The sequence below is a fragment of the Ixodes scapularis genome, unplaced genomic scaffold, assembly GCF_016920785.2.
Source record: "Ixodes scapularis isolate PalLabHiFi unplaced genomic scaffold, ASM1692078v2 PGA_scaffold3__209_contigs__length_174095766, whole genome shotgun sequence".
Classification (NCBI taxonomy): Eukaryota; Metazoa; Arthropoda; class Arachnida; order Ixodida; family Ixodidae; genus Ixodes; species Ixodes scapularis.
In genome coordinates, this window is record NW_024609868.1 from 14,850,435 (window position 1) to 14,862,772 (window position 12,338).

The 12,338-nt window shown below is 49.0% G+C and overlaps 1 protein-coding gene across 2 annotated transcripts in view; it reads left to right on the plus strand.

Moving 5' to 3' along the window:
* LOC8037617 (histone acetyltransferase KAT6A) overlaps window positions 1–12,338 on the plus strand; it is a 45,631-nt gene that overhangs the window by 26,829 nt on the left and 6,464 nt on the right. For both annotated transcript variants that reach the window (XM_042292301.1, XM_029991855.4), the window contains 4 exons: window positions 1,845–1,992; window positions 5,932–6,391; window positions 9,470–9,795; window positions 11,289–11,462. In XM_042292301.1, coding sequence (XP_042148235.1) covers window positions 1,845–1,992; window positions 5,932–6,391; window positions 9,470–9,795; window positions 11,289–11,462 — 1,108 coding nt within the window. The remainder of the gene's footprint in view (window positions 1–1,844; window positions 1,993–5,931; window positions 6,392–9,469; window positions 9,796–11,288; window positions 11,463–12,338) is intronic.

The window sequence follows — 12,338 nt, forward strand, 5'->3', positions numbered from 1 at the left end:
CAAGATGTGAGGCAATTGGAAGGTTTTGGGAGCCTGGGAAGCCGATTGCAATGCTAAACAACAAAAACCAAGTTCCAACGAATTTCCAGATTTAACGTGTGGCCCCCCGCGCAAGTACACCACAGACTTTTTAAGTGTCATCTTCTAGGCATCATTCTCACCGTCGTCCTAGAGGTCGTCCTAGACGTCGCTCTTGACATTATCTTCTAGGACATCATCCTAGACTCCATTCTTGAGGTCATTCGAGAGATCAGCCTCAGCGTCATCCTAGACACCATCCTCGGCGCCGTCCTAGAGGTCGTCCTACAGGGTGCGGCCGTAAAAACTTTCACATTTGGCACGCCTAGCAAAAAACGAATTTCACATGTACATACCTGAAATTGGGCACACGAACGTCGTTTATTCCAGAGTTTTTTGCCTATTTTTTTCAAGCGTCAACTCTGGAGTAGCGAATTATTAGAAAGATAACAAAAATGGCAGACGTGCATTTCCTATGGCCTATACCCGCCCGTTCGCCGTCTGCTATCTAATTCGCGACGCCGCTCCCAGATGGCGTACTGAACGCGAAAACGCGGGAAACGCCGCACGAAAGGCTGTTGTCGGGCGAGATAATCGCGATAAAAAGTGATTTTACCGAAATATTTGAACGATTATGCCCTTTTACTTGAAATTTAGAAACTGGCGGACGCCCTCGTTTAATAAAAATATGTTCTAAAGCAGACGAACGTGTGTCTTCATTTGTCGTCTGCTTATCTGTTGACGGGTCCGTTCCCGGTGAAAGCTCAACTTTGAAATCAAGAGTGCCGCTGCTGAGGCATCTTGATTGTTCCTATTTATTGTTTTTGTTGCACTATCGTCTGCAGTTATTATCAAAATATTTTACGCGCCGCCCTGCGATGCCGCAATACTCGGCAAGTGAGTGTGCCCAGGCAGTCAAGTGGTACGTGGAGCGGAACTCGGTGGCCACAGCACAACGAAAATTTCGCACTGCATTTCATAAACGCCGGCCTTCACGCCCGACTGTTTTGACTTGGGCGGATCGTTTTGTGAGTGGAGAAGACTTTAAAAAGAAGAATCCAGTCAGTGAACGTGAGAGCCTGCTGAAAAATGAGGAGCTCATTGAAGCGGTGCTTGCTGTCTTCGGGAGCGACCCGCAATTGTCAACAAGACGAGCAGCTGTAAATAAATGATATCTTCGCATCATGGTGTCTTCTTGCTTGCATGACGATCTGTCAAAACTTGACTTGAAAGAGGTAATTTCACCAATCGTTCATATATTTCGTTCAAATCACTTTTTATCGCGATTGTCTCGCCCGAAACCAGCCTTTCGTGCGGCGTTTCCCGCGATTTTGCGTTCAGTGCGCCACCTGGGAGCGGCGTCGCGAACCAGATAGCAGACTGCGAACAGGCGGGTATAGCAGGTATAGGCCATAGGAAATGCACGTCTGCCATTTTTGTTATATTTCTAATAATTCACTACTCCCGAGTTGACGTCCGAAAAAAATAGGCAAAAAACTTTGGAATAAACGACGTTCGTGTGCCCAATTTCAGATATGTATGTTTGAAATTCGATTTTTGCTAGGCGTGCCAAATGTGAAAGTTTTTACGGCCGCACCCTGTAGATGCCATACTTGGCGGCGATCTCTAAGACGTTGTCCTATACGTCATTCTAAACTTTAATTTGTGTAAAAACATAACTCGAACACATTTCTCACGCGGGATTATAATGCTTTCGCCTTCCTAGACGTAAGCAGTCTTGCATGTCCTCCTGTATTTTTTATTGAAACAGTATGGAGATTAGCATGAAGTGTCTCGAACCGCCGTGGCTTTTTCGCGCTGTCCAGGCTGATGATTCGAATCGACAAGCGAGTCCTGGGCGAGCACATGGCCAAGGTGAACTCCGGCAAGGACCGCAGGATTGTCCTGGACCCAGAGTGTCTCCGCTGGACTCCGCTGGTCACCCAGCCGCAGTTCAGGGACGAGGAGGCCGAGGCGAGTGCTTGTACTCTCTCCGCCACCCTTGCCACGCGGTACATGTCCAGAAAGGAGCGTTTGTGTGGCCATGCCTGCCTTTTAAGCTGCACATTATAGTCTCTGACAGGATTAGAATGGCAGAGAGGTCTTTCAGTTCCCTAAAACCCTACGAACAAAGCCTCATACTTGAAGGGGCGGGTGCAACGATTTTTGCACTTTGCACAAATACCACTTGGGATAAATACCGGACGTTTATAAAATATGGAACACGCTAGCTTTTCTTCTTGCAGTGGTAGTTGCAAAAAGAAATTAAAGAAAAACGAGCAGCATTTTTGTTTTCGATTTGCTGCCATAACGAGAGCGGCCACGTGATCTGGAGTCGATTATATGCCGCCATTGCTTATAGTAGCTGCACGCTGGGGTTTTGTCAGGCACAGCATATGCGCCGAGTTTTAGGCATTTTGGGGTTTGGCTGTCGTGTCATTGCGTGGATCGGGCGCGAGTCAGTACCAAATGCTTGTTGAGCTATTGTCGTGAGCCCGAATCGAGTGCTCGCGCAATGCTTGGGTCCAATTTATGAGCGACATTAAAATATTGTGACTGGGGGACTGTGCCAACACTACGACCTCCAAACTATACCATCAAGTTTTGCAAAGGAGAAATAGAAAGAAAACACTAGTTTTTCTTCTTGAAATCGCACTGCAACAAAATAGGTTTCTTGGTCAGTTGCGAGTAAACTGGGGTTCCACTAGTGCTCCTAAGCTTGTGTGTAAAGTGAAAAACATTTCAACTGCATGCAAAGTTGTGACTGCATGCATTGTTACACCGGCCCTTTCAAAAACGCGGAGGCGTAGGGACAGAAACAAAGGGAACAATCCACTGTGTTTGTCCCCTCTTTTACGGGCGAAGCTCCTTAGGGTCTCGCTTTGTCTGTCCGTCCGTGCTCACATAAAAAAAAAATATATTTGCGCAGTCGACAGGATTCGAACCTGTGCGGGGAGACCCCAATGGATTTCTAGTCCATCGCCTTAAAGGGAAGATGGGGCACTTCTACATTTGAGAAAAAATACTTGAATTGCGTTCATTTGGCCTTTAGAATAACAGATATCACAATTATATTTCAATGCGACGCGCCGGAGAGCCATAAGAGCAATTTGAAAATAGGGCTGAAGCCCCGCCTCCCTAGCCTTGGCAAGCCAAAAGATCCGTCGATGACGTCACGGACAGCGACTGTCTTTCGCGTTTTTCTCGCGTTTAAAAATACTTGCGCGGCAAATGGTTTTGGTATTCGGGTTCACGAGGTAAAATACACTAGAATTCACTTCTAACTCATTTTTTTCAAGAAGCTCTGTAGCTTCCCTTTAACCACTCGGCCACGACTGCGGGACGAGTAGGGGGCTCCGAGATGTGGTGGTAACTCGAGAGCTGGGGTTTCTGTCATGGATGAAACATTGCATGTAGCCGCTCAACGTCTATACAGGAGGGGGCGCTGCGGTCAAACGCTCAAATGCGTTTATAACCACATTCCATATCACACATTTTCTTTCTCACATGGACCGTTCACTTAAGTGGTGGAGATACGTTCCCACGGCTTCTAGCGGATCAAGGCTGATCCGCTAGAAAAACCACTGGGTCTGCATTTCACCGACCATAAAGCAGTAATAATGAAGTCGAAACGCAACCCGGAACTCGGCACTACCTATGAACAATAAAATCAGTATCATCAGCACCACCAGAGCTTTGCCCCAATCAATATCATTCCCCATGTGGAGATGCAATAATTTTTTAATGCGAAAGTGTTAACTGTCCAATGGAGCGAAGCCGGCGTTGTCTGTAACCGTCTGTAGTAGCGGAACACCAGTTAAATTCTTATTGGCCAAAAGCACAGCAACACCGATACTTCGTCATGGAAGCCGGCAGGGCACTCAAGGTCAAAGCAGATGTGCCTTAGAAGCAAAACACGAAGAAAAGCACAGTAACACAGATGCCTCGTCGCGGAAGCTTTGGAGCCGGCGGAGTTTGCCGCACCTGCGTAGTGTGAGAGCGTGTTGTCGCCGCCGGAGCACCATGTGCAAAAGGAAGAGGTGGTGCGCTGCGCGCGGCACAGCAGTGACCAGCGAGCCAAGGGCTGTCTGCACGGCACTCCACCGCACTCCTTGCTGGCGCTGCGGCCACTTCTGCTCCTCTCGGCGCCAAGAATGCTTTCGCATTCACAACTCGTGAGAAGTGTTTAGGTGTCCTCAGAATGTGTGTGTCCCCTCGTTTCCGGGGTTTTTAAAGGGCCCATGAAACGGATTTTGGGTTGGGATAAATCATTTTCGATTGGGATGTTACTAATAGCACATCGTTCAGTGGGCCAAAAGAAAAAAGGTAGAAAGACAAAAGCCTGACTTTCAGTGCGAAAATTTGAAAACACAGCGGAGTATTTCGTACCTCCTCCCGTTTGTAAGCACTCTGCCTTTTCACTGTAATACATCCGCGGTCCCAAAAGCGCGTCATCGGGTCCAAACTGACGTCACACAGAACCGGACCTTACTTAGTCCTTTCACCCCTAAGCTGACATTGTGGTAGAAACTATGCGCTTGCCGAACCAATCAGCCGCCTCCCTTTATCACCTGACCTCAATCTGCGCGTGGGTATGCGCGGAGGAGCGTGATCATGTGGCAAGTGTGGCTGGCCCAACGAGCACATAGCTTCCACAGCACTGTCAGCTCCGGGGTGAATGGGTTGGGGAAAGCAACTTTTGTCTGAATTTTGAGCGACGGGCTAATCTTCTAGGGGGAAAATGGCTCTGTCCAGGTACATAAACCAGATTCCGAGCAAGAGGGGCCTCCCCTCTTTTCGTCTTCTTGAACTGTTTGGTGGAATGCGCGATGTATGAGTTGAGGAGGAAAGCTAAACAGGAAAAAGTTGGAAAAGCGTTTCATGACCCCTTTAAGTATGATCTCTTACCAGCTCACCACCTCAATCACCCTTATTTCTGAACGAAGTCTCCCTACCTTGTAGGATGAAGACACATCTAAATTACTTTCGTAAGTCTTTTTGATTGCCGCGTATAAACACAGTGAAAGTTCGTTCTTGGGTGTTTTCAGATAAGTTTGGCAGACCATGTCCTGTGACCATTTTTTATTTTGACGGAAAAAACGGCCGCGTCACTGCGCCTACGGATCTAAAAACATTTACTGACAAAATGTACATGAAGATGGTGCTTTTTCTAAATTTATTTTCAATATAATTTGTATTTAGTAAAATGGCCCCATTTGAGCGTTTCTTGTAAATTCGTCTCACTAACCAGGGCAAGAATATTTTGCGCAAAAGTGAACAAAATACGGCACCATGCAAGGAAAGTTTGAAAGTCCTTGCGTATATAGATGCGAAAAAAAAAAAAAATGAATCAAAGTTCAGGATTATTGCGCAAAGTGCCATGTTTGCCATTTTTCTTCGCAAACTAACGACGTCATTACTCTGTAGTAAATACTTGGGATTGATCTTCCGTACGGTATTTTGTCAGTAAATATTTTTTGGCCCGTAGGCGCAGAATAGCAGTTGTTTGGGGGAGATGCCCGAAATGTCAACTTTGCGCAATCCTGCGAAAGTGCGTCGGACTAAGAGGGTGATTCTAAATTTTTTCTGCAAAAATATAAAAATATTTCTCAAAACAGAAGTTGCTTTCTGTTTTATAGGCATTGAGTTAACTAAATTAAATTTTTCTATCGTAAATAAAAAAGGTCACCAGTCACGGTCGGCCTAACTCGTCCGAGAACACCCTCTCATCTTTTACTTCATCCTCTGCCCGGTGGTTCTTTCCAATTTGTCTGGAACGTAACACGCCGTGCACCGCCGATGATGCGTGTCGCACCATCACTTGTGCATGCATGCATGCCAGCGTACTGCGCGAGTATTTTGTTAACATTATCATTTTTGCTCTTATTGGAATCCTACCTCTTTGCACGGCAGGAGGATGACGGGAAGAAGGAGGGCAAAGACGCGTCCGAGGACGTGAAGAGGCCCAAGGTGATCTCCCCGACGGCCTCGGTGGCGGCCGAGCAGCGCAGCCAGAAGCAGCCGTCCCCCGTTAAGAAGCCCAGCCGACGCAGCCGCAGGCGCCGCATGGCCCAGCTGGCCAGGGCGACCCGCATGGCAAGGGCCGCCGCGGCGGAGAGGGCTGCGGAGGCGTCGGCGGAAGAAGCCCCCGCGCCCCTCGCCAACGGGCGCCCCGAGGAACCGGCGGAGGAGAAGCCTCAGGAGGTGGCCACTCCGCCGCCGAGGAAGCTGAGACGACTGTCGGAGGCGGCGGCCAAGGTGGCGACGGAGCCGGAGTCTGTGACAACGGAGGAGGAGACCCCCCGGAGGCTGAGGACCAAGGAAGCGTCGGCTCATGCGGCGGCCGTTGCGAACGAGAGCGCACGTTCGACGGGTGAGCTGGGGTCTTCCCCGTTTGTTAAAACTGTAGAGAAAATTAATCGTTCTAGTTTGGCCGTGTCTGCGGGCCTTGGTCGGACGGCGAACTTTTGGCCTTCTGTTTCTCTAAAGCTAGTAGGTGCCGTGACGAATTTATGCGCATCGCAATCTTATCCGTCGAAGTGCAGTGTATCGCTATGGGCATGGCTTTTTACGACTAGATTGAAAAAAATTTCGCCAAATGTACCACCTCGCGTGCGGAAGTTGTCTCCTCCAAACTTGCATCTTCCTAAATTTATGTGGAAAAGGTAACAAATTTGAACAATTCTTTTTTAAGCTTAAATATACCAAAGTATTGTATTTACTTGCATAATGAACGCACCCCCCACAACGGGTACCAACATTTGGACTTTTTTATTTTTCCCTCGCGTAATGAAATCCACCTTCAACTTTTGGCTCCGCGAGCTTACCAAGCCAATTTTCATTTGCCACCAAGCGGTCAGGCCAAGTCGAGCCAAGCCAAGCCACCCTCGTAATGGCTGCAAGTGCGTAGTTGAAGAAGTGATCAACCGTGAAACCGATCGGCGCGCACACTTGACGAAGCTTGAAGAGGAATTGCCCAGCCCCGGACATTCTTCGCCTATCGGATGCATTGATGTAAACAAACACGCTGTTGTCTGTGGTTCGCTTGCGGACAGTGAAATCATGAAAGTGGTTAGGCCTAAGAATGGTTGCACTGCTCTCGGAGCTGAGTGAGCTTTGTAGGGCGCTTTTCCTTCGGCAAAAGGCCCACCGAAAGCGCCTGAAAGAGGTTTGCAATTTATAAAGCATGGTTACTGCGGTGCACCCCCAACCAGCCATGGGTGGGTCTCCGTCAGTGGAGACGTGCCACAGTACCTTGACATGTCATATTGGCACCTAGTATGACATTTCCACGAAGTGTGTAAACGCAAGCATTTTACCCCGCGTAATGAATGCGCCCCCCAAATAACGTATTTGCACAAATATAATGCGAGTTTATTTTTTTCGAAATTACGTGCTCCAAAACACACCTTGCGTTATATTTCGAGTCGAGTTCAGCCACGAGGCGCACCAGACGGGAGAAAGCCATTCTTCTGGCTCGATGCAGGGGATTGGGTGGGGAAAGAAGTGGGGGTGCGGGAGGGAATTTATAAGCTATTGGGCCACAGGAAGGGGGAAATGGAAAACGTAAAAAGCATTTTTATCGCTTTTTGTGTTTGTAGAACGCACGCCAGCCAGAAAACACTGCTAAAAATGTGGCATGCCAGGCGAGAATGCAGGCACTGGCCAATTCAAGCCTAGTCTAGCCAGGCCAAGTCAAGTCAACACAAACCAAGCTAAGACCACCGGCCATGTTCACGCAATCTCAACGTGAGGTATTTGTTTATGCGGAGGGACCAGAACAAGCATGACTGTGGTCGTGTACAGTCGAACCTCAATATAACGAACTTCAATGTAACGAAATCCTCGATTTAACGAAGTATTTTATTTTTCATAATTTCTTGCCCATAGACCCGATGTATTTTTAGTCCCTATATAACGAAGTCTATTTTGCTGCTATTTCAATATAACGAAGCGCCATTGCCATAGAAGGCAATAAATAAATCAACTCTAAAAAACAACCTCGCAAAAAAATTGTGGTTAAAAAAAAAAAAATTATGCGCAAACGCGAGCGCTTGTTAGGTTACTTCACGGGGACAGGCCTTCCAACGTTCTAGGCTGCCCGAGGATGCGGCGCCGGTAGCGCCGGCGAGGCATGCGGCAAAGCGGATTCCGCGAGGCTGGCCAGAAAATGCCGAGCAAAAAGTTAACACGGCATAACAGCATCACCACTGACATTCACTGATCATCATAGTCCACTGTACCGCGGGTAGCGCGGGAGCCAACTTCAGCGGGCGAGCGACGTGATGGCGCGACCGCGCGACCGCACGGGCAGTGCCATCTAGGAGAAGACCGAAAAGACCGATTATCGTCTTGCGAGCGTGATGTAAAGCAAAGGCGCAAGCACACTGTGGGCGCAAGGGGGCAAGTAAACTGTGCGGTCAAGAGTGCTGTGTAGGTTGGAAACATTGGCACCGCCTAAACTAAACAGCTTTATTTTTTAACCGGGCGGTTCACTTACGTGCTTGCTGCCATAAGGAAACGTAAAGTTCTTTCTTTGGATGAGAAAGCAAACGTTTTGGACGCCATCCTGAAGAAACTGCCGAGATCACGAGCACTCGGGAAGTGTTCGACGCAATGGACGTACTGAGGAGGTACACGGCGTCGCATGGGCAGCAAGATGCCGTGCAAGCGCTCTGGGCGCTCGAATGCCCTATGACGCCACCGACGCCGCTGCTACTGTCGGACAAGGCGCAAGCAAAACTCGCGGACTACTTTGCCCCTAAATAAATGTCATTTTCGGTGAGTTTTCATACCCGTAAAATGTTTCGGAATTTTTTTTTTTCGCATGCTAAAGCCAAATTTCGATTTAGCGAAATTTCAATGTAACGAAGTAAATTGCGAATTTTACCGACTTCGTTACATCGAGGTTCAACTGTATTGGGTCCAGCAATCTTTTTTATGCCTGCGCATTTCTTAGTTTATGCTCCAGAGTGGTCTGGTTTTGGTGTGTTGGTGCTTCTGCTTGTTGCCTTGCTTTGCTTGGCTGCCGGGGAGCTCAGGCCGAAGAAAAAGGAACTACCAGACAAGCAGCACCTGCATATCTGCAAAGTCACCAAGTGGATTATAAATGGAAAGACCTGAGCAGTGAGGAGGAGTGCCGTCAAAACAAACTGATATTTCCTTTTCACTTCTGCTATGCCCCCGGAGTGCCGTAAATTTACACCGCCTGTAGTAATATTTTTTTTCTTTTTGAGGTCATTGAAACTTGCCCTCACGTTATATACGTGGTCACGTTACATTCGTGCAAATACGGTATGTGTCAATTTTTTGGGAAAAGAAGTGTGTTCATTATGCGAGTAAATACGGTAGGTCACTCCCGCTAATAAATACACCCGACACCCCTTCGGAAGCGGCGGCCCCAGTACGTACGGGGCTGGCCGCCACTGACTCTTCTCTCGTCCGTCTTCAGATTCTTCGGGAGGTCAACCCAAGCGCCATGCCCACGGCGGCATGGTGCTCCCGCCCAAGAAGTCGCGCCGTGGCGTGCGTCTCATCGGCATGGACGTGAGCGAGCCCCCGGAGGCAACGACGGCGCAGCCCCCGGATCCGGGGGCCGCACCCGAGGAGTCCCCGGGAGCCGGCAACGCTGCCAGGAGCCCCCGAGAGGCGGCGCCGGTTGCGGCCCCTCCACCGGCGGAGCAGACGCAGCCGCACGCGCCCGCGACACGTCGGCGAAGCACCAGAGTTTCGGAGAGTCAGCCGCAACTGAGGCCTCGGCGGATGCGGAGCGTCGAGGTGAGCCGTCCTTTTCTCGTTTTCGAGATGGTCTCTGCTCGCGCAAACGGTGGAAATCCGAGGGTTTTGTGCTGGGCCGGATGTTGGCCACTGTCTCCGGCAGCTTCAGAATGGCGGCGGGGATCTTTCGGTCGTTGTGCCCCTCCCCCCCCCCCAGTCGGGGTTGCCAACCCGAGGGAAATTTCCCAGATTGGGGTAATATTCGGGTCTATGTGGAAATAAGAGAAATCTCGCTAGTTTGAGGAAAATTTTGGGCACCGTATATACCTGAAATTTTATAGGTCAGTTATTTTATTTTGAGAGAACATCAAATTTTAGCGGGTTTGGCTACATTTAGGCTATTGCCTCCAGCCGTTTGGCAGTTTGTTGTGCAACCGTCTGGAAACACTGAGGAGCACTCGAACAACTTCTTTCGGCAAAATCAATTTTCATCTGTTTTCATTGCCCTTGTGAAAGTTATGGAGGAATTGATCTGCCAAGTGGAAGAAAGCACCGCTTTGCCTTCACGAAAAGGAAGCCTGAGTACAAGAAGAAATACTCCAATGTCTGGAGATACAGACTTACCACGACTAAGAATATTTCGCGAAGTGCCGTGCACGAAATAGCTGTTACTATGTGTCGTGTTCCCTCTGTTTGAGTTCGAGAACTCTCGCTTGTGTTACACCTTTTGTTTCGGACTGAGTATTATAAAAACTATAGAAGTTACTATGCAGTACCATGTTCTGATGGTGGCATAACATCTAAGGTGAAGATGGGGTTTCATTTGTCAGTTTTAATCTCCCGGTAACACTTCCCCTAGTCAGACTTGCTTTGGTCGCGGTTTTGGCCCATTGAGCTCATTTTTGCGAAACGTATGCAAGGCGTAAAGGCTACATAATATATATCTTTCATCGTAAAAATGTAAGTGACGCAAAAAAACAGTGAATGTTTAGAGTTATGTCATTATTTCGGCGAGTGAGAAAAGTTTATGCAGAAATAGAAAATTTTCAGGCGTTAACTAGGAAAATTTTGACTTTTTTCGTGTTGGCAGCCCTGCCCAAAGTGCAAGTTTGCAGCCTCTGGTAAAGAATGTTTCAGCCGAGTGTGCGCGTGTCTGGCCGAACTTCGAGCTTGTCTTTAATTGTCTAATCCTGCTTGGCATAATTCCAAGTTGGATGGCGATGCTCGCAGGTTCGTTTGACATTAAAAATTTCAGCGTCTTTGCGAGAGTCCAGACTTTTAGGCTGCGTTTCACCTTAGCGAGTACCGCGATGGATGTTATGTGTCGCATCTTCCGATCCGGCCCCCGCCCCCCTTCCCCCCAGTCGTGTGCTATGCGAATTTGCGCTCCGGGTAACCGGAAATTCATGTGACGCGTTTCGAGCTATAGATTGACTTCGGGGGCTCGTATCGTCTCTCGCGTTAAGTCGCAACGTGAAACGGAGCGTAGCCGTTGTGTTTCGAGCACTTTTGCGTCGCGGCGAGGTCGTGTGAGCGCTCGTCTTTGTCGGCAGGTCCAGAAGCCGTCCCCGGAACAGCCCCCTCCCGTGCTGGCCCCCAAAGACGTCCCCGCTTTGGGGGTCGCCTCGGAGGCCCCTCCCGTGCTGGAGGCGTTTGAGAACGGCAGCCCCGGGAGGAAGGCGCCCCCTCCCAAGAAGATCCCCAAGCGCAGGGGCAGACCACCCAAGGTGAGTGCGGCACCAGCCCCGAAGGAGACGAGTCCCTTTGCTTTGCAGTCAATCGTGACGGCTCGTTTGGTTGGTGGCATAAATTGGCCTCGGTCTGTTTTCGGGTTTTGCAAATGTAGGTTGTTATTTGGAGCCGGTGAGATGAGGGCAAGCTCCATCACCTCTTTCCACTTTAGCAGAGCGAACGCTGGAGAGGAGGTCGCCTCCTTTCCAGTGTTTGCTCTGCTACGGTGGAAAGAGGTGGGAGGAGCTTCCCCTCTACTCGTAACCTGTCATCAGCTACGGTGCTAAAGACGCTGAGGCAACTTTGGAGGAGAAAAACACGGAGAGTTCCTGCGACGTAAACATAGCGTTTTTTAAGTTCAGTCGTCAACATGGTTACTAGCGTGCTTCCAAAATATGTCGCCCCGCGAAAATAAGACTAATAAATTGCTTCGATGCAAGCAAATAGGGTAAATGACAAGAACAGTTGACCGGCATGGCCCAAAAGGCTTGCCTGAAGTAGATTGGGTAACAAGCAACCATACTTCATTTCATAGTCACTTAGCAAACCATGGAAGCCACAGGCAGACAGCAGCACTTCATTGGATAGCATGTCTGTCGTGCATGGGTATAGAGAGCCAGCTCTCTTCTGCTGGACAAGGGTCGTCTGCTTCAAAACCAACAAACTTGGAAAGGGTGTCTACCTCTGCTAAAGTACCGCCTGTGTAGTGACACTAGTTGATGCATGTACAGTATGATTGGTCGTTTTACAAACCTGCATTGGGGACTCGTGCCAGGAAATATTTCTGAACTGGTTCCGATTGCCCCGCTTCGATGGCTCAAAAGTAATTTTGCCATCCAAGCAGGTCTGAGCGGAAATGAAACGAGTATGAA